The following is a 27,021-nucleotide window of genomic DNA, read 5'->3' on the forward strand; positions in this document are numbered from 1 at the left end:
GCGGGGCACGCTCGCCGACCGGGGCGGGAAAACAAACGCGACCACTCCGCCGTTACTATTTACAGAGCGGGTAGATCGCATTCAAATAAATACATCCGAACACTTAAAACTAGCCGTTTATACAGGGGTCATTTTACATTTAACGCTATATGTACACGCGGCGCACAGCCTTGATCGCACGAGCGTCCGATTTGAATAAATAAGTTAATGTCCATCGATTGTAAGTTAGCACTACACTTGCGTCGCGAACGTCGGCGGCAGGCAGTGGTCGTCTAACACGTACACCCCCCCGCCTTCTAGCGCTCGCTTCACTAGCGACGTATCGCTGTAACAAGAGAAACTGAACGTTAGTCGGAGTGTCGGGTTACTTTCGTTATGAATAAAAACATGAAATTAATATTTAGAGGCTCGAATGTCAAATTAATTCGCCACTAACAAAGTAAAGGACGAATGCAACTTTTACAAAAACTAGTTATTCAATACTGCTGTATGACAAAATTGTTGTTGTTGACAAAGAAATCAGGTTTAAACAGAAAAGCTACTGACCTATTAGCGCAATACGCGGAGTCTGCGGAGAGCCGCGACAGCCGCGGGTCGAGCGCGGCCAGCAGGCGCGCCGCGCTCTCCGTGTTGAGCGTTTTTCTCTTGCACTCCTCCGCGGCGGCGTTGTGCGCGTTCTGGCACTCGGGCACCGGCCCCTCGCACTTGCCCCACGTGTTTCTGATAACTCTGCCGCCGCCGCCGGCGTTGGCCGCGTTCTGGGCCCGCGCTTCAGCGTCGGCTGCGTTTTGTGCGCGTTTTCTCCGCCTCCTGATGCACGCGACCGCGATCGCCGCGGCTAATGCGATGGCCGGCACGGCGGCAGACAGCGCAGCTATTAACGCCACGTGGCTGCCCGAAAGCGTTTCCCCTTCTAATGTTTCGTCTCCTACTCTTCTCAAGTGTCCGCCGGCCGGTTTCGCCGCGAAGTCCGCTAAGGAAACGGTGCACGATTTCCCGCCCCAGCCGGGAGGGCAGTTGCAGTGGTAGCCGTCGACTCTGTCTCGACAGGTGCCACCGTTTCGACAAGGGGAGGAAGCGCACTCGTCGATGTCTATGCTGCAATCTTTTCCCGCGAACCCAGGCCGGCATCGGCATTCATAGTCGTTGTCGAGGACTTGACATTCGCCGCCGTTCGCGCACGGTTTCGCGAGACAGAAATCCACTCTAGTTTCGCATCTGGGGCCGAGAAAACCGGGAGCGCACTGACACCTCTGTCCGTTCACCAAATCAACGCAGGTCCCTCCGTGTTCGCAAACTATGCCCGTGCAGTCGTCAATATCGATTTCGCATCTGTTGCCTCTGTATCCAGGTTTACAAGCGCACCGAAAACCGTCTCCCGCTCTCGTGCAAGTTGCTCCGTTTCGACAAGGATTAGCAGCGCAAGGATCAGCTTCTACTCCACAATCTAGGCCGGTGTAGCCCGCAGGGCATTGACACACGTATCCGGAAGGTCGCAGTTCGCACGTGCCACCGTTTCGGCAAGGTTGGTCGGCGCAAGTCAGTCTTCGAGTTTCACATCTCGCTCCTTCGTAACCGGATGGGCAGGCGCAGGACAGTTCCCCGCCTTCATCGGGCACGCAGGCTCCACCGTTCAGGCAAGATCGCACCGCGCAGGAATGTAAGGACTTCTCGCAATCTGGGCCGGTGTACTCAGGCGGACAGACGCAGGTGTAGCTGCCTTGCCCGGTGTTGTGGCACGTCCCACCGTTCCTGCAGGGGTGGTGGTTCGTGCAGTAATTGAGGTCTTGATTGCAAAAGAGCCCGCCCCAGCCTTCCTCACAGATGCAGTCCCAAGGCTTAGAGCACGTCCCGTGCACGCAGCCGGGATGCCGCTCGCACTGGTCACAGAACTCGCCCACCCAGCCCGAATGACAACTGAAAATAAAATAACACCAGTCAGTAAAAAATACGATGTGATAACGAGTGACTAAAAAGCATATGTATTTCTATGGAACAATGAGCGGGATGAATGATTTAGTCGGAGGGATACTTTGAGCGTTTAACACAAAGGTGTGAAGTGGATACTCACATGCATTCGTCGGGCTTGAGGCAGTGGCCGTGCTCCGCGTCGCAGCCGGGCAGGCATCTCGCTGTAACAAAAGAGACGGATTCGTTAGCGCTTCACAAAGACAAAGCTCGTACAAAACGAGCACAAAACAATGTTTAAACACATAAACCCCGTGTCGTAGACACAGGTATAATGTTGGAACGCGTCGAGTTTTAACGTAACTTATGTAAGCGTGAATAAATCGTATTTAATAGACGGCCGATAAATTCTCTCGAAGTTTCATAAGTTTAGGATAATCGAAGATACGCAAAGGACATTTTAACAAAGAGAGAGGATCGTTAACGTCCCTGGGGACGAGGTCATGCGCAACGATCATTTATCTTAACTGACTATAATAAAACCAAACGCTGAAATCATTTTTATGTATCATTCAATTTTAGTTACTAAATTATATGAATCGCTCGGAAAGGTATATTGTGTTCGGACATGAAGTATTGCGAGTGTAATGTGCGCATCGTTAACTGTTTGATTTACGTTCTACGAGTGAACTTCAACCGGCGCAACCTCATAAAGAAATTCTTGTAAATCCACGCGAGGTACATTGCGGCGTCGGAGCGCAGGAAGGCATATATTACAATAGGTTACGAGTTAATATGTAGGCATCGAGAATATTTTGTAATAGAAGTGCGCCGTCGTATCGCTCGGGTGCGCATGGGCAAGTTATCGGAGCGAATACAAAGGGGGCAGATAGTGCGGGGAGCTAACCGTCACCCGACCGTTACTAGTCCCCTAACTACTAGAAAAATAGTAAGACGCCTCGCTACGTATGGAAATTACAATTCGCGTTCCAACATAAACAAGGAAGCGCTTAACTAGAGCTATCTCTCTGAATTTACTATTAAAGGAGATTAGTCTGGCCGCCCTAGACTGTAATGTAGGTTTAAACTCGGGACTAACGTTAAGCCCCTAAAACTTCCCGCTCGCAAATCCGCTTATAGCTCGCTCTGCCAAATTGGCAAAGTTCTGAGTTCATTTTGTATGGCTATGATACGGTGATCGTTTTAAATTGAAATATAATCCGCTTTCACGTAACTAAATTGTACTTTCACTGGAATTTGAGATGTTTGAATGTGTGTTTGAACGATCACTTTTGGGTTTGAGTGGCTGGGAGCTATTAAAACAAACTTAATATGATACATTAAGGCAAGCAACGGTAGGCGCCACGCGTCGGCGCAACAGGCGGATCAAAAGACTCAAGTGTCGACCTCATTGCTCATTGCACTATCCACTCCACGTACCTCCCACTCGAGCCGGCTTATCGTGACCCTCGAATCGGTAAAACGGGAGTCGTAAAAATTATCCAAAAGTTATGAGCGATCACAAATAGCCCGAGATATCGTCCCTCATGTGAGCTATTAATTATTATCAATGAACGTAAAGGAGTATCGATTTCTATTGTGAACGGATGCCGCACTGCGCTCGAAGAAGGTACGATTTTTCGAAGGCTTTCTCGAGGTCAGGTAATGACAAAAAGCGGCCTTCCCCGAGGATGCTGCACGTGTTTGGGATCGAGCAAATATTTAACTGTTCCGACATCTGTTTCTATTCGAACGGAAATTAGGTGCGCGTGGGATTCGCGACTCGGCAGAAGGTAATATTCGTGAGAAATCCACTCTCGCTAACAATTAGGCGAAATTAAGCGGCCGTAAGGGTTTCTCTCGCGATGTTTACCCTATCATTAAGAAGGAGAATCGAGTCGAGATAATGTTGTCGGGACATGCAAATACGTTTCGGGATTGTTAAGCTTTCCCAGAAGGAGGGATACCGTTCGGCAGATGTGAGGCAATATCATGACACGGTCAACTACAGTGTTTATTTCGACTGTTCAGTTCTTGTTTAAAGGTGTTTTTGACCCGGTTCGCGGGCGCGTGTGTGCGTGGCCGTGTGTTACATGCAGTCGCGTCTCTCACTTTACACTTAAGTAATCGCGGATGTGTAAATGGAGCTTTGTTATGAAAATCGATTCAATTCAACGTTGATGTGAAACAGTAACAAAAATAGTTAGTATTTCTCGACCACAACTATTTACTTTTACCAGAAAATTGTGATTTCGCGGTTATCACGTCGCGTGGAGGCTCTATGGCGGTCTGTGGGGCGAGCGAGACGGCGCAATACACGGCGCGCGGTGCTCCGTCCCGCTCTGGCGTGTTTTTTTGCGGCGCCGGAGTGTGGGAACGCAGCGGCAGGTGGGGTTGCCGAGATTGCGACGCGACATCCGCTATACACAATGCATCTTGAGACGCACCGCTTTGTTTTACAAGACGCGATGTGTTTAACATACGTCAGAACTCCGTAATGACGTTTGAAACGTTTAGACTTTTTGCTATCCGCTGCGATTCATGCGATTGTGAAATCTAATTATTGAGGGCTACTTCCAGTCGTATAGCTATCGATTGAATTTAAGAGGATGCAGCGATGAAAAATATATCAGAACGCGCTTAGGCGGTGATCTTTCCGGCTCTATTTACAAATTTAGCGGCATCCGAAAGTAAACAGACACGATCGGTCTCACGCTTGAAACTATGCGACAATACTCTCGTATACCTACACCGAGCGAGATATAAAATTGTGTACATATTTAACTACTCTAGTTATTGTTAGAGGATAAATTCTCATAATTAATATTATATTGACCGCGGTTGCCCTCAACTCTGAACTGCACGTTAATTTTGGTCATTTATTTTATGCAATAAACTTTAACGATGATAGAAGATAAGATCTTAAATTTTATGTTGTTACCGAGTCTGTTATCAAACGATTTTATTAAGCACATTAACATTATTCATGTGAAAATTAAACAATTACTAATAAAATATTTCATAGTCGCCAGAATAACAGGAAGTGAAATAACCTTATATTTAATTAAGAGTTTCGTGAACTCAAGTGTCGTGTGATAGAGTCGGAATTAAGATATATTAGTTAATAAAGACGGGCAGGCGTTCGCGGCAGAATCCGCAGGGACCAGCCATCTTGATAGTCGCTTGATTTAGAGCTATATTTGCATGTAAATGTGAGATAAATGAGAAATTTTGCGTTAGGCGTAATGGAAAACTCTCAGTCAGCGTCCAAAGCTCGGTTCCCTAGGTATAAATGGGAGGTTGTGAACCTCCCTTGACCTCGATGAGTCACTAGGCGCGGGCTAGAAAGCCAGTTGGCATCCAAAAGGTCGGCTCTCCCAATTGACTTTATAGAGGATGTTCGACCAAAATTTGTCACATAGTTTAATGAGGAAGAGAGAATTATTTTTATAATTTAGGCCATGCAGATCCGCATAACTATTGACGTAATATATGTACCTTACGTAATTCGTAAAGCGATTCGTAAACTGCACCTCGCTTGGTATGTTTTGGCTAATGTCATCGCATTAATCTTGTAAAAAATTTATTATCATAATAATCGTTAAATCTGCCCCTCGACGTGTCGGCGTGTTTACTCGTGTTATTTCGGGCACAATGTCGCGGGTACTTACGTTTGGAGCAGTAGTCTCCCGTCCAGCCGTGCTTGCAGACGATCTCGCCAGTCGACGAGCAGGTGTAATGGCCGAAGCCGTCGTCCCGGGGCCGGCAGAGCACCTCACAGCCGGGACCGTAGTAGTGCGCCGCGCACGTCACGCGGTACGAAAGCCTCAAGTGCGCGCCGCCGACACCACCCCATCGCTGCTCCTCCTCAATCCAAGGCCCTCCCACGTCAGCTATGCTCTGCTTCGTCATCCGCGCGATGAGTGTGTCTGGAAAAATAAACATCACCTTAAAATCCACCTTACATCTTTTCGAGAAGATGCAATTTTGCGCGGCTAATGAGATCGAAATCTCGTAAGCGCTTTAATTTGATAAGGAAAAAATACGTTTATCACCGTGGGAAAGGGTTATGGTAGCAAATTGACCTGTTAACGTGGGCCGTTTGACGCCCGCATTCGAACGTGAGATTTCATTGTTCCCAAGCGTGATTCACTGTTTTGGTTCGTTGGCGGTATGATTGATTAAGAGTTTTAACATTTTTCAACCCGATATTATTATATAAGATTACCATTTATCGTAATAAAGATGTAACGTGAACTTGTTCCATAAAAACATTTAAAAGTGCCACTCCATTCATCAAGCTATGTGTAAGCGCGATGGGAAATCTCGGCGCAGGCCAGTTCCTACCTTATTTATTTCTCCTCGTGTATACGCTTTTATTCTTTTTGCCCCGACGTTACATTCCTAAGCTGGTAATCCCGACAGCAGATAAAATTAAACCAGACGCGAAACAAAATTAAAAGGTATATAAAAACGATCGATCCCAACTAATTTCGTGGCGTATGGCATTCGATAGCCAACGATTGTTCTTCGTTATTGTAGGTGTCAGCGATAAAGGAACCGGGTAATGAGATGAGGGTTATCTCTCATCGAATTCTTTTGTTGACATTTAATCGAAATTATTATGGATAAAATGAAGACAGGTTTCCATATTTGTATCGCGTGTATTCGTGTTGTACATTTAGTTGAATAAACAATATGTTAGATTACACATCTCCGTGAGATAAACGATACCTAATGTTGCTTACGCAATGATCTAGTAATAGAAGAACTCGATTTGAAATCGGGATTCCGCATAGTGCACAATTCAAGCTTACACCGATGGTATCTTAGCAATAAATCTGTAAGATAAAACGAACCTACCACTCGGAGTTCGCCCAACGAAAATACAATAAACATCAATAAATTCAAACCGCAATCGACTCGAATAGACCGCGTTAATCTTGTTTAAAGAAAATTTTAGCGTCTTCAGTTTAGAGCAAATGTATTTTCAATGCATATAATACTGTTTTAAATAAACGAGGGAAACTATACAGTTCTAAGAGACGTTAATAAAGTTTAGGGTTGAGGGAATTAGAAAAATGATGTGTGGGAACGGAGCGCGCGCAATTTAGCTCGACTCCAAGGAATTATGGCAACCGTGCACTCAGGTACGCTAGGGCTGTGTTTTGTGCTATATGAAACTTTATAGCACTGCATTACTTAGTTCGTTTTTTAGCAAGAATAGGAAAGTACATGCCGTTTATGGCAACGTATTATTTTTCATTTTTCTTTTGCGCCAACCCTATAGTAAATTCGACTCGGTAAGCAATTTGTAGTAAAATTACAACAACAATTTATTCCTATACAGAGTCGTCAAAACCCTAAGATTCTCGTACCGTACAAATTACACTCATCATTTTAAATCACAGCCGTAACGATATTAAATGAAGGTCTACCCTATCGCCTATTAATGTAGTTCCAATTTACAAATAAATAACACATTTAAAAAAGGAACTGGCTACGTGTATCGTACGTCGAATAGCATATAATTACGGGCCCAGAGGTCATTCAAATAAAACGTGAAAACAATAAAAGCAGAAAGCGAAATAACCAATAATTTGACTCGGCCTCTATCAGAAGCGGATTCGAATTTTAATATTGAAATATTAAAAGGATCCTTAGGGGAAGAAGGGATCCGATCACGCGAGCTTCCGTCGGGCGAGTGTAGGCACCGGATGTGCTCTCGTTCATTATATTGTGGATTGACAACTCGCGGATCTGTATAATTAATCGATACACAAATGAAAATGAAATCGATGGGTACCGTTCGATGTAATACGTGTTCTCGTCGATGTCTCGATTTCTCGCTTTGGTCACTCGCCTAACCGGCCCGTCGCCTCAAGCGCTGTGGGAAACAGAATCTCATGAATGGACTGAGCACACACGATGCACTCCTTTTGTTTATAAAACTGTCCACTTCTAACGTGTATTTCAATTTGAGTGCCACGTCTTGCAATGGATAAACAATCTTCAGACGCGAGGTCACTTGACGGAGGAGTTGCTCAACACGATTTGCGTTTCGACGATTCTAATTTGCTATTGTTTTTGGAAATGGTCTTTTTGTGTCGCAGATTTTATTGTGAAATTTTAAATTATTGCATTGCTTTTGCATTATTTAATAATTCCCTTCACTATGTATTAAGTTACAAAGAGAACTATACAAGTTTAATGTTTGCAAAGTCGTTATTGAGATAAAAGTCGAGCGAGCGTAAGTTGTCCATAGTTGCATCCCATGGCGAGCGCGCGGTAGCTGCCCTGCGGCGGATCCCGCACATAATTGCCTCTACGAATCTGTTATCAGTAGTGTCTTTCACACGCTCCCATTCTTGCTCCACTTACACGGAGGTGTAAATCGAGACAGTGCAATAATCGTAAACAGAGACGACTAAAACGAAACGGGACAGTGTTCTTCACCTATCCCGGGAGCACATGCTCGACATCTGTCAACACCACTTCCCGACAATGTTATCATAAATTGAGCCTTCCGTGGCGTCTTCCGTAATTTTTTACTCAATTCAAGCCCTACGACGACGAAAGATGAAGTGTAAACTAAAAATTCACTTCCTTGGAGCTATGTTTTTTAGTGTCGAGTAAACAATGCGTCGGGCCGTTAGTATCCAGGTGCGGCTTGCTCGCCTGCGGCAACAAAAGATTTCGGTGAAGGAGCGAGCGACTGCGTAAGAATTGCAAGCGAACCTAGCCATTGTCGCGGGGCTATTTGTTCACTCGAAGAATTCCTTTTATTCATCCGTAAGCCTGCAATTTTCTATGCGCTCGTGTTTATCTGTGATATATTGGATTCTGCTGTGTCGCCATTATCAAAGACGTACTCCGTGAATGCGATGGGGTGGTAATCGATTTAGGTAAATCGTTGGGAAATAGGAATGCAGCTGTTTGCTATTAGATAAAAAAGATTGTGTGATTTAATTAAGCATTAACCGGGCACAAACAGCGCGCATGTAACCTGTTATTATGGTTGATTAGATTTCTGTTGGTAACATTTCTCGGTAGTGCGTGGATGACGCCCATCGCTCCCGCGCTGTATTAAAAATATACCCGTCCTCTTAAGCTATCCACTTCGGACGCTAATGATTTTCGGTAAACCGGCCCGTAGAACACACCTTCCCGTATCTCTAAATCTCTTTTAAGTAAATCACTGAGGTTTTTTGTTACTCGGTCAGAAGTAGTAATTATGTCGGTCAGAGTGCAACAGGATGAAAATCTAATTAAGAAGTGGGTGTTGCCAGACTTGTATACAAATTTTGTAAATTTTAAAATCGAATTCTGTTCGCTATGTTTTTTTTTTGTCGATGTTTTATTTATTTGGGTTTGTTATGAAATCGGATACGTGCAGCGAATTATACTGATGATGTATTTACTGTAAGCTCTGCGGTTACATTTTATTGGGATCGTTTTTTTGGTCACGCCATGTCGCATGTACGCGCCGAACCTGTCGATTCTATAATGGCCGTTTATACTTCGTGATATCGTAAAACGGTGAACTTTGAATATCGATTCCATCAATTTTCAATTGCTCTAAATGATTGATATCTACAATTGTGTGCGTCCATGTAGTATGTCATCGTCGTGTTTACGAGAATCGTAAAAAATCTAAATCATTATTATGTTCGGTTCGTGCAAGACGAGTAGTCGATGAGAACGTTATTTTTTTCGTCTATCGGTCAACGGCCATCGGAATATATTAGAACATTTCTACTAAATTTTCGTCCTACAGAAGGCTGAGTTTATTAGAATACGGCGTGCATTGCGAAGCGGCTCACGCGCGCCGCCGCGTGCTTTGAACACCAATCGTCCATACCATGGGAAAATTTTTGTCTTCCACGATATGATAATATAAGCATTCAAATATACATACTGTCCGTTAAATGCACGATAAACACCCAGAATTACAGTGAAACTCGAATGTGAGCGAGTCGTGACGGACGTGTTTTGAATTTTACAAAAATTTTCATTTTAGTCATAACTGCATTCGTATTAAATAATGCAACTCACCATCAGATCTTGACGTCTCGTTCGTGTCGTGCCACGCTTCCACTATGAGCGAGAAGGTGCCCTGAAAAACAAAACATTGTTACAACATTGCATTATACACTTATCAGACTAAAACAAAGAAGCGATGCGGGCTAACGTAATGCTATTTCAATGTTTCAATGTTTCTAAGCCCGCAGCGAGATGAACCGAGATATCCCGCCATCTTAGAGACCTTTAAAAATGGGCGCGCCGCAGCGAGCATTTCAAATATTTCCCTTACTTTACGACGTCGCTCTGTATGGTGGATGAGTGTAAATTAACAACACGATAGACAGGTGAACCCAAGAGCAGATGGCTGAATTGTTTTATACGAGCTAAAAATACACAACGCGTAATACGACTGTTGCTACTTAAACCACCCAATATGGAATCGTGTAATGTTTCCGTGCGATGGTAAAAAAACGGGTGCGTATCAGATAGTGAGCTATTGACATTTGTCCATGTTGACTCAAGGAGGCGAAACGGCAGTCCAAAATCGATTATCAGTGATAACACAAGTCAACAAGCTTGTAGGCGCCTCGAACTTATCAATGCCTTTATGACCACAATTTAATTTGGTATCATGCAAAAATGCTTTCTGTAACGCTACGTTCTCGAGAACCGGTTTCGATCATCATGAACGATGTACGCGGTATACAATGTTCGACCTTTAATAGATATAAAACACTTAATTGATAGTCACCCCTCGACTGGTATTTCGGTGCTATACTTTTTGCTACATCGCTTTTAAATTACATCAGAAATGTATATCATTGTAATACATCTTTAACCTTGTAATTTATAATTGCTTGCAGCCGCCGCCGCGCCGATGTATGCGGAGAATCGTATAGGTACATTTTACGATAATAGCAATGTAAATATCGTAGAAATCGGAAACGGGTCACGTGATATCAATAACGTAATCAGACATCGGCATTCGGCGCGGTCTAACGTCCAAGATGGGCCCGAGATGGCCGTAAGGTCCGAACGCAATTAGACACTATACACATGTCAAGATGCAGCTGCCACGGATGTGTAGGGTCACCGTTTTATAAGATCACCACACGGCCTAAGGAGTGATTCAGATGTGACAGATGTCCCCCGGCTTCAATTAGCTCGATGAATGAAAACATCATTTGCATCGAGAACTAACAATGAAACATTTGCATAGGAACTGATACGTCTTGTGAACTCATTGTGGGATGAAAATCAATAGTAGAAATCATTTTCTCAACGTCGCAAGATCGCTGCGCTGTTTTTACGGTCGCAATTAAAGCTTTCGATATTGAGTTTTGACGATTATGCGAACGGACGTGTTATTGCTCTTGCATACTGATCGGTACGAAATTCTGTAGCTTCCTTTCTCGTTGCAAAACAATGGATTAGTATATGATTTGTTTTTGTGATCGAATACATCGTACGTATTGATTTGTTAATCGAATAAGGAGGCATTTCGGTCAGCTGTAGTTGAATGTCGGTTCCCACGACGGTGACTCGACGCTGCTCATAAAAAGTCAACGCGTACGTGAAGCAGGTAGCGGTGTAGGTACAACTATTTATTATTACTATGAAATTTATATCATACATAGGTATGGTATGTTACCTAAATTAAACTTTAAGCTAAATCACTTGACCGTTCGCTCGATTTCGATCCATTGTTATATTTCGAGTACAAATTATATTTATTCGTTAATTACAAGTTATTTATGGCATCGTGAGATCGGACCGTAACGACGCGTTTACTATCCACGCGTTAAATTATATTACAAAACTTAGATGATAACTGAATGCAGTGGATTTGATAATCGTTTTATAGGGGTACTCAGAGGATGCTCCCATATCGGCTTTTCGTTTTTAATTAGTTACAAGGATACGTGGGAACGTCGTTAGAGACAATTGTCAGTCGTTCGTTTCGACAAAGGATAATCAGGTGAGGATTTGGACATCTTCCGTGCACATGGGCTTGCCATTGTTGGCTTTTACGGTATGTAATTGTTTTGGGAAATGAAAGCGGTCGAAATCGCAACAGATGTTTCGTATTTGTTTTCATTAATACTTAATGCCGTCGAAAGTAACAATGGCCTGCCGTTTTTACAATCATTAGGTTAGCTCATATTTAATCTGGGCAGCAAATGTTAACGATAACAAAGGGCATTCGTTTTCTAGTTTCGACACGAGAATATCTAGCTATTTGGAACGACCAGCCAAGTGGAGGAGTCGTGATTTCATATTTCACACTTCACTAGTGTGGTAACATCGTCTTGCCTTAGACAGGTTTTTTTACTGAACATCCCGACGTGCATCGCGGCTAATTGAATGTTATGCGTTGGGAATAAGGTCGATTATGCAGTGCAACAGGTTTTTACCTTCGTTGATGTGGTCGAGTGTTTTCGAAGCATACGTCAAATTAAAAGATATGCAAATTTCAATGTCTGCCCGATACAGAACTTGTAGCGTGAAGTATTAAAGCGTTTCAAACGCGTATAATCCAAATTATTAATGCTTTTAATTAAGTTTATCTCATTCTATTTTAGCATCGACGATTGTCCAGATCGTTGACCCGATGAATCATATCACTGTATTAGATCCTTAAGTATTCATAATTTATTCAGTATAAATAATGTCATAACATTTAATGTCCCGTGTGAATGTGAGATTTAATGTACAAATATTATCATATAAAAATAACCAGGTCGACATTTTATTGGCGACTGTACATGAGCATTCGGTTAGAATGCTAAGTAGATTCGTGGTAAACGCGAGTAACTGGTGAGCGGTACCGTGTCTATTTCATATACGATTCAATTGAAAATACCTACACCGTGCTACAGTAAGTGGCGGATAGGATTACTTTAAATCGGCCGGGTTATACTTGTATGTGTATTACACGTTTGCGCACTGCATATAGACAAAAGACGTTCTCAAAGCATGAGAGTATAATCTATGACGTTCCATATTCAAATTGTTAGCGAAGAAAATCCTTCTTGTTAATATTAAATGGCGTGGACTAATGGAACCGTAAATTTAAAAAAGGAACATTTAAATCATCGTATGATAAGAGCGTTGGTATTCGGTTGCCAGACATATATGTATTCTTTTTTTCAATAAAAACTTCTTGAAATATAGGAGTAACATAATTTTATTTGACATGTTTTATTTGTAAACGAATAAATCTGAGATAAGTTCTAATGGATGATTGTATTATTAATACACTCATTAAATAAATTGGATGCTCACGTTTTATTCCAAAATAAGATATAACACTAAAACTTAAAACTTTAAGTTTTAATTTGTTTAATTGAATGCATCAAATTAACCGCTCTAATTAGATTAAGCCCGTTAAAAATTTCACACGCCAATCATGAAGAAACGGCCATTATCGTAGCTATAAAGTGCAACACAGACGACAAAGTAAATGTACTGACCGGAGAGAAAAATGAACCGAGCTTCATAATAACAGGATTAATTACCTCATCCACTTTACTCGGAAACATTAAAAAGTTGGAAAGCGGGCCGTAATTCAAACGAAACTTTATGCCTTACACTGTGACGCTACAAAACTAGAAAGCAGAAATTTGTTGTAATCTCAAAATTTCTGACTTCTGTAACTTAGACATTACCAATTTATCGCCCTCAATTACAATCCTCAAAAAAGGGGACTCGAAAGGAATTTGGATGTTTTGGAAGCGCACTGCAAAAGGAGGAGTCTTAAATCTTAATTTCACATGGCCTCACCGGCCGCGGCATTTCGGAGACGAATGGTAACCCGGGACTCGAGGAATTCCAAAAATGAAAATGCTGGCCATAAACAACAGAATGATTTGAATGAATAAGAATTAAAAAAGCGGGGCGTAGTTAACAAATTTTGGGAGATGTCGGCTCCGAGATAAGATGGGTCGATCGTTGAAACCGAAACCGCATCGGACAAATCTGAAGATCTGTTCATCCGGATTTCAATGACGTACCTAATACAAGTTTGGACATGATTCTTTCGATTCGTATCTCAGTTTTTTACTAATCCACTTTGCATACCGCCGCCATTTAAATAAATCTATACACCGATGAGTAAGAATCTAGTTATAAATGGGATTAGAAAATCTTTGTATTCTCGTCATAGGTGAGTAGATAAATAAACCGACGTTACATCGGCGATGTTTGAGCGGACCTAATTCGCAGCAGACGCGTTTACGTTCTCGGAATGAGTGGATTTTAATAGCGAATATTAATGTCTGTTCTTTCATAGTAAATCAATGGTCTAATTTGTGGCGGTCGTACGGCCTTTGTCACGTCTATAAATTTAACGAAATATGTTTGACGCATAGATAGTAATGGCAGGGATTTATTCGCGCGGTCGCGGATACGAGCGGGGCATGTGAGCCGCTCGCATTGCTACACAGGATTCCTAGAAACTGCGCGCGTGTGATGAATAAAGACTGGAACGCGAGGAATTCCATCATTGCAGATTTGAGGGCTATCCGCGCCCTTACTGTACGTGAGAAAGCATCCAGACGCCCGCCGTTCGAGCCAATAAAAATGGAATGTAGACACCGCTTTATACGAACTATTTTGGAACTGCGAATCGATATCCAACACTACATTATTGCTACTACAAAAAATCGTTACATCCTGACCACAATAAATCGGGCTTTTTGAACAATTTTATTAGCCGCCATAAATGTTAGAGACGCAGTTAAAATGTCAGAAACTGACCGTAAACGAGCGTTCATTTGAAAAAGGAGTGTTTTCTTTAGCGTTCCGTAGACGCGCCATAATAACAAGATCGGTAAACTTTATTGTCTATTCACTCTCTTGATGAGCTTATTCTCTTTATCTGCCCGTCTAAGATTAATCATTATTTACAATCGCCGATGCCGGGATCCCATCGAGATGTTATTTTAGTACCCGAAGTGCACTCCAGCACTCCACATAATTGAGTCTATTGTTCGTTATGTTTATTTTGGTAATTTTGCATGAAATTCACTAATCGTCGGGTCGAATACCTGTTCAGTGGCTCCGAACAATGCAATCTAGTAATTATACACGCTCCGATTAATTAAATTTGATACATATTAAACGATCGGCGGAATTGCGAACGCTATCGTCTTGGGCTACTCTTACGAGGAATTTCATTTCGCAATCTTTTTGTTCGAGTTTAATTGCTGTTCGTTGGAAAGAGATAAAAGACGATGTCGAAGAGGGAACGATGGAATAAGGCATTCCATAGCTTCGGTGGATTATTAAAAGAAGCGGATGTAGGGGTAGGTATTTTAAGAGCGACGCGAGCGGATTGAGATAAAGGAAATTATTAAGAGCTCTCTGGGATAAAAAGTCCATAGGCGGAAGTTACACCGGCTATAGTTCGTGCGATCGTATCGCGTTACTGCGAAGCGACTAACGCTAGAACGTTTCACAACCAGCGAATCACATGTGAATATATATAATCGGTAATTGTTATAGCATTTAGCGTCCTTTTGTCGAGATAAAAGCGTGAAGCATTAATTGCTTTCCAATAGAAATGCCGCTAGGATAGAAATGCACTCACACGCACGACAATGTATCGAGACGTCAGCCGGGTACCGTATTGTTTTAGCCGTGACGTCACACGTCAACTTCTCCGAACCGAGCTCGTCCTACAATATTTCATACATGTCGACATTACGGAGATACCACACTTTCATTTAAATTTTTACAAACATTTAGAGCGTGAAACTATTGACGAAACATGCAAAATAACTAACAATCTCTAGAATTAGTTACGCCGTTGCTTACTCTACTTGTTTCACAGACGTATGTTTCTACATACACATTAAGCTTGTTAACTTTCTGTGAAACTGAAAGGCGTAACTCTTATTGCTTGCGACATTAAACTGTATAAAATAATTCATCGTTAGCGTGAATATGTAAGTAAGGCATCGACGGAATAGATAAAAACAAATATGAGCGTAAATGCTTAGTTCTATGATTTAATTAACCTTAATTAGGTAAGAGCACGCCACTTCTTGTCAGCGTCTCACGGTATAAAGTGATAAAAGCCACGGTGTTGCCGTCTACACGACATTAATTCCTTCCGGTGATAATGTTGCCAGTCAATATTTATATCGCTGGACAAATATTGATTGCTGAAAACAATGCTAATTTATATTTCCCGCGGAACTAGTTATTTTCGATATGAGAACTCGTTTTTATTTTTTACTCTAAAATGGAATAAATAATTAAGCTCGCTCTCGCTGGATGGTTTTAAGTAACATTGTAATGTTTTTGTAGGCTATGTGGGTCGACCTTAAGCTTTGTGGGAAAGTGACTTAGCAAAACGATTATTCTCAGAGTAGAGACAGTTAGAAAAATATTTTGTTTTGCCCCCGTGCATTCTTGTCTAGGAGCAGTGTAATTGTGAATGTCGATAATTTTTGTTCGAACAATGAATAGTTCAGACAATTTGTTGAGATAAGCCTCCATGTAACATCGCAATACGGATCTATGCCATAAAAAGTATAGTTCATGGTCAGGTTTAGTTAGTGTAAATGAGCTAGCTTGTATGGCGCAGCGGGCGCGCATGCGCGGAAATCAACTTTGACATTTTCGCGGTGTTGCCGTCCTTTTCGCACATAACGCATGAGCAGGTGTTACTATATAAAAATACCATTGAAAATATTTTCGCATTAAGCGTAACGGTCCCATTGCATCTGAATGGATTCGAATGCAACCCATTTAAATTGTAATTAATCTTTATTATTCTGTTTCCAGACACATAAAAATAATAATGACTAGATACAGCTACTTAAATTTCCATGAAATGCAATAAAATGCAAGTCTCATAACGGTTTTTGAATCAAATGCATAAGACAGAGACGAGCGTATCTTCAAGATACAGTAAATCTAACTATTTCTCCAAAAAGTTAACATAATTTGAACACGTTTTACGTGTAAGTGCGACTCGCTCATAATCCGGTCTTGTCATATCCGGAGCTAACGGGCCCCAGAGCTAAACAATATACATGTAAAAGAAAATTTTTAACGTCATCCTCCATACTATTCTTCATAAATCGTTTCACATCGTGACTGTGTTATTAATAACGTTATGACCTATTATCGGCGGTCAAATCTCTGTAAAGCAATACAGGGATCGGTGGCGTGTAACTTCTTCCAGGGTAACGTGAGTGGCCACCGTTATGACGACGTCACGGCATCAAGTTTCAAAATATTGTGATGTCAGTGGCCACTGGCCAGCTTTACGCCTCACGCTATTCGAAATTTGAATGCAATTCGAATACAACATTCTTTAATCAAATTTGAACGTAAATTATTTTAATTACAACACATTCCAAATAGATCAATTTCAAAATTAATATATCACACATATGGTTACATATGGAATGGTTAAATTTAACATTTTATCAAATACCATATGGGTCCAATCCTGCTTAAACTGTCACCGAAATTCGATAGACGGGGATTATTTTGCGTCGCTTTCACTCAATTGATCGCATGTCAGTCTGACAATAGAACTATGTGAAATTAAACAGGAAGTTTCAATTTAGCGCCAATTCATATGGAATGATACCGGACGCTCTTCTACCGCCAAAAAAATCGATCCTACGTTTCTCTACATGTCTATGGTCTCTCCGAAAAAACTACACTCTTCTCTACCTGACCAAATGTCACGTTCTCCAGATGGTCCGAGCTTGTGCAAGCGGCCGTGGTGTTTGCTCAAACATTACGAGACGGTACCTACATTTGAAGCGGCCGCTAAATAAAATACAAATACCACTCAAACCTCGAGTGACACGGCCATGTTAACTATAGACAATTCGAAATAACTGTAACTATCACAATTAAGATGTCCGCCATCCTTGAATTAGAGTTAAGCGTGATCTTGTAAATAACAGGTAATTACAATATTGAATCACGATCCCGACCGGCCTTAATGTTCTAATCGATGATGAGAACGTAAGCTCAATGAAGGCTGTATAAAGTACTTTTAATAACATACGATTGCTTGAACAAATGACTCCATAATTAATTATAACTTATAAGTAATCGTTGCGTCCCACGCGGACACCTGATAAACCATAGAGTATTTCTTATCGACATCGCTTCTGTCAAATTTGAATATCGAATACTTTTTTTTTGTTTATTTACCGATGTCTAGTCGCCCTTTACCATGATTATTGAAATACGAACATCGAACGATTTGATTTATTGATACAGGGTTGCTACTTAATGTTTCTTTAATGATGTATTGATTTTATTTGACATAACAATGAATTATACGACCATGATCTTTACGGCGTTCATGTTCATTTATGCATTTTGAATAGAATGGAATGTAAAAAATAAATAGAAACTTACCGGCCACGTGAAGTCGAAGGGAAAGACAATGGGGTTGGTGAATCCTTGCACGTTGAGGTTGGGCACATCCAATGAGTTTCCACCCAAGACGGGTGTTGTTATGTCACCGAACGTACACGGTGATGTTGTATCGATACTTGCTTGATAAATCTTGAGACACACGCGAAATTTAGTCCTGCACGGCGCCAAACAAGGCGCGTCACTATTTGAGGAACCATCACAGCACTGGCCACTACTTAACCTACCCAATGAGTTCGTAAAACTTTTTATCCTAAGTTCGAAGGAACCAGATGACAGCACCTGAAAAGAAAAATACAACATTAATATCTACGCCAAATAACATCTTGCGTCAGTAAATACAATTTTGTTTACACGTAACATTTAATATCGGAGCAAAATGAAATTCATCTTTCAACGTCAGAGTTAAATCCTAAACACAAATTATTTGCACAACTGTCCACGAGATCGATCCCGTTGAGACATTAACGGTTTTACTGGACATACGAAATGGGGTTGCTAATGCTCATGTGGGGCGACAACCCTAATACGATTCGAATTTCAAACGCTGTTGAGCATAGACATTTTTAAATGCCTCTCTTTTGACACTGGTCGAAAATACGTTTAAATTACAAAAATAACTACCTACATTGAAAAATAACCTTGACGTAATTTTGAGCGATGATAGACAGAAACAAAAGCATATAAATATGGGTAACAAACCTCCAGCGTTGTTTTAAGCGATCTTTTTTGTCTATAAAAATTCGATTGTTGACAGATAGGTTAACGTTTTTTTTGTTGAATAATAATAGCAATGGCCTCTAGGGTAGCAACCCCTTCGAAAGAATGCGCAGTTGGCTATGCATGTGGGATTAACTCGTTTAAGCAACTTATGCATTAGGGAATACGATGCCACCTTGCTATCTACACTGTAACTTATATAATATTACAATCTTGTTAAATTATAATTAACTACAGTTTATCGTAAGGCGGCTTTGAAGAATAACGGAGAAAGAAAATTAGGTTGATTTTAAAATATCGATTATTCAAAAAGGTAATAGTTATAAATCCTCGTAATTATAAGGCATCGGAAGGAAGTGGCCGCTATTACGGCTGTCTTCGCGAATCATTACCGGGGAAGTCAGGGCCTTTAGAGCTTTTAAAATTTACAGAGTTTCCTGTGCTATGAACCAAATTAAATATTACTATTTTTTTGTTTGTATTCTTAATTATGGTTTTAAAACGGTCTCAATTTGGCAAAGTTTATATCTAAATTATAGCAATTAGTGGTGACGCAAATTTCTTTAATTAACCCTTTGAATAAATATAACGATTTAATTTTTAAATATTTTCTATGCTATCAATTTCTCACGCACATAAAATATATTTTTATGGACTGTACACTATTTAAACACACTGTTTAATCTTTTAAATAAAGTTTCATTCAACTATCTTATCTAGTTGTAGACAGTAGGACTATGGTAGAAAAATAACCACAGATCAAACAAAGCGTAAGGAAAAAAACACCAGATTTCGACCGACTTCCTGCCAAGTTGATAGGGGTTGAAGTTTTCAAAACGCGAAATGTGAGCCCTCTCTTTCTCTTCAATAATGATGGAAAAGGACGGAAAACTTTCACATCCACGTGGTAAACGCCAGGTAGGAGCGGAACCAAAAAAATATCGAAAAAAGCTAGTACTTACATTTCATTCTTCATATTGTTTATATGTATAGTAGCGCATTTTGGATCGATTTAAATTATTCTGCACTAATTAAATATATATTTTCAAATAGTTGAATACTTAAATAGTATTCATGTGTTATCCTAATTTAGAACTATTAAAAAGTTGTAAAAAATTTGTTATGCGTCCGTGCGGTCAGCACTTAGCCCGAAGCGAACCACAAATTGACAATTAAATTGTACTTACTACCGAATAAGTTGTATTTCATATTATCTTCGGGCGATTTGAGGCGATGAACTTTTGATTGATGTATACAAACGGGTATTTACTATTTGTAAAGGCGCTAAACTTTATTACCATCGCCTATAATTACATTTACATTTAAAAATAGAACGTCATTTCTAAAGATAATATACCTACGCGTCTAAATTAAGGCCGCTGCATACGTGACGGGAAAATACCTCGGACGGGACGTGAGCGGGACGGGCACGTGATTGCCACGTTCAAAACGGGAACGTGGTGCTAACGCATACGTACCGTGGCATTGATTCGGATCTAACGTGCTAGTGTTGTGAACAACGAAAGATGGATTTTTCAATTCAAGAATTGGCTTTAATTATTATTTATTTTTTTATTAATTATTTATTTATTAATTTAAACTAAACAATACTGTTTTTGATTTATAAGCTTAAGATGTTTCATTTTTATATTTCTGGTAATAATGCCGCCATAAAACAAAAATATTATGCAGCACTAAAATTATTTTGGCATTTTAAACATAAAATACGTAATTCAGAACACGATGAAGTGTCACAGGAATCATCATCATAGGTAGGACTAAGTATAGTTAGGAATACCACAATATATTCATTAAATAACACTAACCGTTTTCACTGTATGACAATTTCACAGCAATTTTACGCCATAAATAATTTTTATACTTTGTGTCTAAATATTGTTGGTTCGCTATACTATACAACGCTGGATATGAGCGAACACATTCGATCAGTTTTTCGTCGTCCATTTTCGATACTTGGAAGGCGTCACTATTAATCTCTCCGGCACGAACGGAGCGACTGTGCATACGTAGCGAAATCACGGACGGGACGGGGCACGTGCGGGACGGGACGTGCTAAACATCGTCGGCGACGATATTTTTCCCGTCCACGTTCCCGTCCCGTCGATGTTCCCGTGACATATGCGTATTTGGATACATTTTGTATGCAACGATGTTTCCAAAACTTCCCGTCACGTCCCGTCCGGGTAAAATCCCGTCACGTATGCAGCGGCCTTTAATCAATGACCACAGATAATAGAAGCATATGTGCTCAGGGAATTTTAAATCGAATTCGATTTACAAATTATTAATATTCCAAATTCTATAATCGACCACGTAGATGGCTATTTAGTTAAAACATTACCTTGAGTAATGAATCGACTATGCGTGTATCTAATTTATTTAACATACGACTTTACATTTAATGCATTCGACGTTAGTCGTGAACATCAATATTGTTTTTTATTTTGAAAGTGGCACTAGCACGTAACATTAATTGCGCCGGCGTAGGCCATCAACACTGTCCAAATTGATTTTGAACCGGCCATCGCGCAACAGAACCTTTGATAATATATCACTTTACATTAATTTAAATGGTTTTAATTACACCGCTGTGGCCTTGGCGTATTATAACATTTTTTACCTAAAATTACGTGTCAAAATATGAAATTTGTCATGCTAGTTTATTACAACATTTAATCACTTGTCACTTTTTATAATTATCAAAATCTATACATTTTTTGTAACATTTCAAGTTAATAAAGATTAATTTAGTAAAGGAGCAATAATGTGAAGACCATTGTATGTAAGTGAATACAGAGTAAACACTCGTTCCAGTCGGCAGGTTGAAGTCTAAAAATAACTCAAATAATGAAACACAGGGGAATGTTTTTCATCTCGACCGTTATACATGCGAAATGTGTTAAAATAAACACCCAAACAATCTTTTAATAGCGCGACGATGTGGCCACTGCATTATATTTGCAATCGAATTTGGAATTGTCTTTTAGTATCTGTGTGTTTTATTTTTCCTGTATTTGGCGCGCGCGTCGCGTTATTTTGAACTTCAAGACGATTTAAATTTAGATCAGGCCGTTTCATAATTTAGATGCAAGATTCGTTCGGTTGTATCTTAACCGCCGATATGTTTTGTAAATGTCAAAATGTATAATAGTGCAATTATTGTGGATATTTAACACAAGTAAATTGTAAAAACGGTTACACAAAACTTCTGCCATTACAATAGAAGGAGAATAAAGGGAACTCGTCTTAAACGAACAAAACATCCTTAAAATCGACATGCGCGCGACAAAAGTCAAGCTCTTTGTTCGTCGGTTAATTCTTGGCAGCTGCAGTATAAAAGTAACATACAATCTAACAGTGGAATTGGAAATTAACGGAGAATCATGATTGTAATAGGCCTGCAGATTGCCTGTACGTATATGGAAAGCGCATAGGTATTTTGCGGTTATTTAAGCGTTGCAACAGAGAATTGAGATTTCGTGCGTTGGTGTTTTATACGAGTGCTGTGCTTTACACTATTATATAGACGGAACTTATTTAAATAGTTTTCGATATTATAACAATTGAACTTTGATTTATAATTTGTTCTGAATTGCAATTCGTAAAAATCTTATTTGCTAAAGGAAACTGTTTATTGATTGTTAAGTTAATTATGTACATACTACATAGTATATTTCTGTTTTAATGATTATGATACAATTAAAGTACAATGTTTTTGTTTGCTTACGTAGAATAGTTGTAGGTACAAGTTACTTGGAATTAGATATTACATAAATGTCGATGCAATTCGCCAATTAGTAATTACCCTTCACGCAGTAATTCATAAAACATTATGAAACCGTTTTGTTGTTACTAATTGATGAACATTGAGTAAGTACCAAAATTTTAGTATGTGAGGTTTATTACTTTCCACAAAATATAATTTTAAAATTATATTCGTTAATTAAAGGATGGTATGAAATATGAATGTTAAATTGCGTATCATTATGAAGATATCAATTTGACGAACGCCTACGTAGTTATTTATTAAAGCGAGCTTTTATATTCATAACTGTCATTTCGACCTTAACTTGCATCCCACTTCGCAACTCATCTCTGCACAATGCCTGAAGCGTTGCGCAAACTTATGTTGCACAGCATTTGACACATTTACCCAATTCGAAATTTAATAATTCACACTAGCAACTCTAAACAATGGGACCTTTTAGCATACCTAATTTTGACACGCAACATATTCAAAGATCCACCAAAAAGTTTCGTAATACTTTTTGCCATATAAAATAAAGTCGGCCATTCATTAAACTAATTGCCACGCTTAGTTCGCAGTACAATCGCAGCTATGTTTATAAATAATGCATATTATTGGCTTCCCCGTGCATCCAGTTTGGCGACATTGCGTAATCTGATCAATGATCCTGATTCCTGGCGGCCATTTTGTTTTTTTACAATCAATTAAACGTCCGGCCGGGAACGGAACAAAAAAGGGAATTAAATAAATTATTTTAAAGAGGTCGTAATGAAAGAAATTGTGCTTTCGATGTGGCACAATGGAGCGTGACTGACGCTACTCCGGTAATGGAATCATCATTTGTCAGCATTTGTTAGACGAAAGCACACTAATAGACACTATTATAAATATACTATGGACTGTTTTAATTAAATTTTAAGTGACATGCCTTTGTGTGAAGTTCGAACACTTCTAACTTTGATACCCGCTCGAGTAAAGGGTTGTCAAACGTTTAGATTGAGGAAAAATTTTAATGAGTACGTTACAATCGTGCTATTACGTGCTCATCAGACAATGAGACGAAATACAGCTTTCACATAGTTAAGACGTTAAAAACCGACGATTATACGTATTTCGTACAAGGAGCCGCGGTAATTGAGTCGGTTCACATAGAACAAAACAGTTCGGACAATAGACCAAATTATAACAGGGTTAAAACGATTCACATACTTAAATGCTTATTGCGACTAACATGACATACCTATATGATTAATTGTTATTGTCTCGTTGTGAAAACGGGACTGAATAGAATTTGGGGGTTTTGGAACTGTTGGGAAATACGGCCAATTGCCTTGACAGCTTGATTTGCCAAATGTACACTAAACATGTGAATAAGCATTCGAATGCAAGCGGCTGTCTACATACGCATGTCGAGCGTGATGGATAACTGTAATATTATAATATGTAAGTACGTTATAAAGCTGCCAATTAAGAAAGTTACTTAACAAACATTGATAACGAACCCCAAATGAACTAAATCAACCCGGTTGTAATTTGAATTCGTCGCGAGTTAAAAAAAAAGCAGATGTTAAGGCTTTTAAGAGTAGCCATTAAGTTGCACCTGCTTGCAATGTGGGCCGTTCATAAGCATCGGAATAACATCTATCGATTATATCACTCGACTTCGAGCTATGTCCTAGTTATTCGGCTAACAATCTTGTTATTAATACAGTAATGTCGCCATAAAAACGTTACACCGAATGCGGTTAACGCACGCAACAGTTGAATTTATTATCTATTTTATCCTCGATTATCCTTTTTAGTAATTTTTCGTGTAGCGAAATGATTCGGCCCTCAGGTGAATTGTTAATACATTATTATAAAATGGAAATTGCTATTATTCGGTTGCGGTTTTGGGCAGACGTGTTCCGACGCCGCTTCCGATTATCAGCTTTAATCACGCAATTCATGCACGATACTTTTCAGAATCGATTCGAAAATTAATGTCTGTAATCATGAGATGATCGAGTTTGAACAATTATTACATTGTGACATCCGCACGCAGCCATCGACAGGAGAAACCAGTTGCAAAACACAGCTTTTTATTAACTCGACTTCATTCATAATGGATTGTGGCGTCGTTATTGTAGCAAATAAAGGGATGATAAAACATTCACTAACTCTGAGAACATAGAATGATAGAACTTTGAATATAATATCTACTCCATTTGCTATCCGTAATGATATGTACTTTTGTTGTTACTTATTTTACAGTTTACACTCGTGTAACTATAGAAACGTAATGCAAATATTTATTGCGTTATTGAAGCATTCTTCCAACAAAAAATTGTTGAAACGACCGGAGATAGATTCACACACATGTACATTATATATCGCGTTTATAATATAAAATGCTTGTGTTAGTAATAACGGTACATTCGCATTTTGCGATTAATAAATAGGTAGACGTATGCGCGGACGCACGTAAGGGTACCAACTATTCCCCTATAAATTATGGACTTGTAAATAAAAATAGGGGAGCTTATCGATTTTTTCTACCGTTGACATTTACGTTTCATAATTGGGTAATATTTAAGACGATTACACTGTACGGTTTAAGCCAGATCTTAAGTGAATCATGCAATGCGCTGAGATGTTTAGAAATAGTAATAAACAACTTGTCCATCTGTCAATCAGTGCACATCGATTGGTTTCGATGAAGATTTAAAGCTTGTAAATAACATTACATGTAGATATATATGTATTATTAAAATATGTTAGCATATAATTTTTATTGCTTTAATTGAATTTAATTATTACAAAAGTCGGTCAGTAAGTTTTTATTTGATTAACTAACAATAAGTTACGCAGTTTATAATTAGTGAAGAAATATTTTAATGATTGATGTACAAGTTGTAAACATGAAAATATTTTCGAGGAAAACAACCTTTGGCGTAAGTGCATAACCTTGACCGTTTTAGGACAATGACCTCATAATATATACCGAATGTATTTCACCTATTTTCCAAGCTAACCTAGTTTCTAACCAAATTACAAGAAGTATCGAGGACGCCTATAATCGTTGCCTACAGTGATAAACATCGTACTACTAACCCTGCCGAAAATAATACGCCTTGAGTTATTCCGTCCAACTCATACATAGCTATTCTAGTCGACGTCACATTTTACTCCTTTTGGAGATGTACTTCATAGCAAGCTTTGGTATGCATCTAATTTTAAACGAAGAAGCTGGCGACCCGAGTGACCCGGCGCTGGCCGTATTAAAACCTGAAGTTTCTTTAAGTATGCACCTAACTATGTTTGCTCGGCAAACGTATCGAACACACACAGCCACGGCTAGGACGGGCTCGGGCCCGGTCACGACTCGATCTAACCTACACCCTCTATCCAGGACGATCTAGGGCCTCGGACGCCAACTCGTGGGAAAGTGAGTGTAACGTCGCGGCCTCCACGGCTAAGTCTGGCAAACATTCGCTCTGCACTGGTCGCGTTACAGACGTAAACAAACGGGGAATTCGCGGTTTACGATATCGTCGTCCAGTACCTGGGGTAGAAACCCTAGCAGGGCGAAGAGCACCGTGGGGGCGCGCATATTGGCGCGTCCTCTACCGGCGCCTGGGCATATACGGGATCCTGGGTCCGTCAACAAACGACGGCAGAGTAATCCATCACTCGCACATGAGCACTGAGTTTCACTAAGTCACAAAGCACTAGAGGTGTCACTGGTCGCGCTCATCGACTACGGGAACCGGTCGGAGTATCGTGCACTATTCAAAACACGCGCGTGCACCGGCGTCGAGCAGCCGTAATAACGTGTAGTCGCGACGGTGCGTGACAGCGGACTGAGGGCGGGTGGCGGCTGGTGCGGGCAGCGCACACCTGGCGGCAACGCGGCGACGATAGATGGCGCTGCGCGGCGCATCTGCCGCTTATTCTCCCCGCCGCTCTCACCCCGCGCGCCCTCAAGCAGAAAATACACGGAAAACAGCCGTCTTCTGCTGATCTTAACCACGTGCTCATAGTAATGCCTGTGTAAAAACTTCGGGACGGATCGCTATGCGGTTTCTTATCAAACATACGTTCTCAAACGTGTTGCGATATAATTTTAAGGAGACTAGTTGATTGTTTGTCTATATGTGGATATTAATTCACATCACTGCAACTGGGGAGTGCACAGACACAGA

The 27,021-nt window shown here is 40.2% G+C and overlaps 1 protein-coding gene across 1 annotated transcript; it reads right to left on the minus strand.

Moving 5' to 3' along the window:
• LOC123700666 (neurogenic locus protein delta) lies at positions 1-26,672 on the minus strand. Its single transcript, XM_045647933.1, has 7 exons — positions 26,382-26,672; positions 18,331-18,630; positions 9,964-10,024; positions 5,580-5,837; positions 2,072-2,132; positions 547-1,917; positions 1-325 (listed from the first exon to the last, which is right to left on the minus strand). Exons 1-7 carry the CDS (start codon positions 26,427-26,429, stop codon positions 232-234), a joined length of 2,193 nt encoding a protein of 730 aa, XP_045503889.1. The 5' UTR covers positions 26,430-26,672; the 3' UTR covers positions 1-231.
• Between the last annotated feature and the right edge of the window lie 349 nt (positions 26,673-27,021).

The sequence above is a fragment of the Colias croceus genome, chromosome 20, assembly GCF_905220415.1.
Source record: "Colias croceus chromosome 20, ilColCroc2.1".
NCBI classification, from domain to species: domain Eukaryota; kingdom Metazoa; phylum Arthropoda; class Insecta; order Lepidoptera; family Pieridae; genus Colias; species Colias croceus.

Excerpts from the sequence above, each read along its gene's own strand:
- LOC123700666 (XM_045647933.1), bottom strand. The coding sequence starts at position 26,429 with ATGCGCGCCCCCACGGTGCTCTTCGCCCTGCTAGGGTTTCTACCCCAG. Across the intron at positions 18,631-26,381 it reads TGCTAGGGTTTCTACCCCAG|GTGCTGTCATCTGGTTCCTT; the intron begins GTACTGGACGAC and ends TTTTCTTTTCAG. Across the intron at positions 10,025-18,330 it reads CCTTCGACTTCACGTGGCCG|GGCACCTTCTCGCTCATAGT; the intron begins GTAAGTTTCTAT and ends TTTGTTTTTCAG.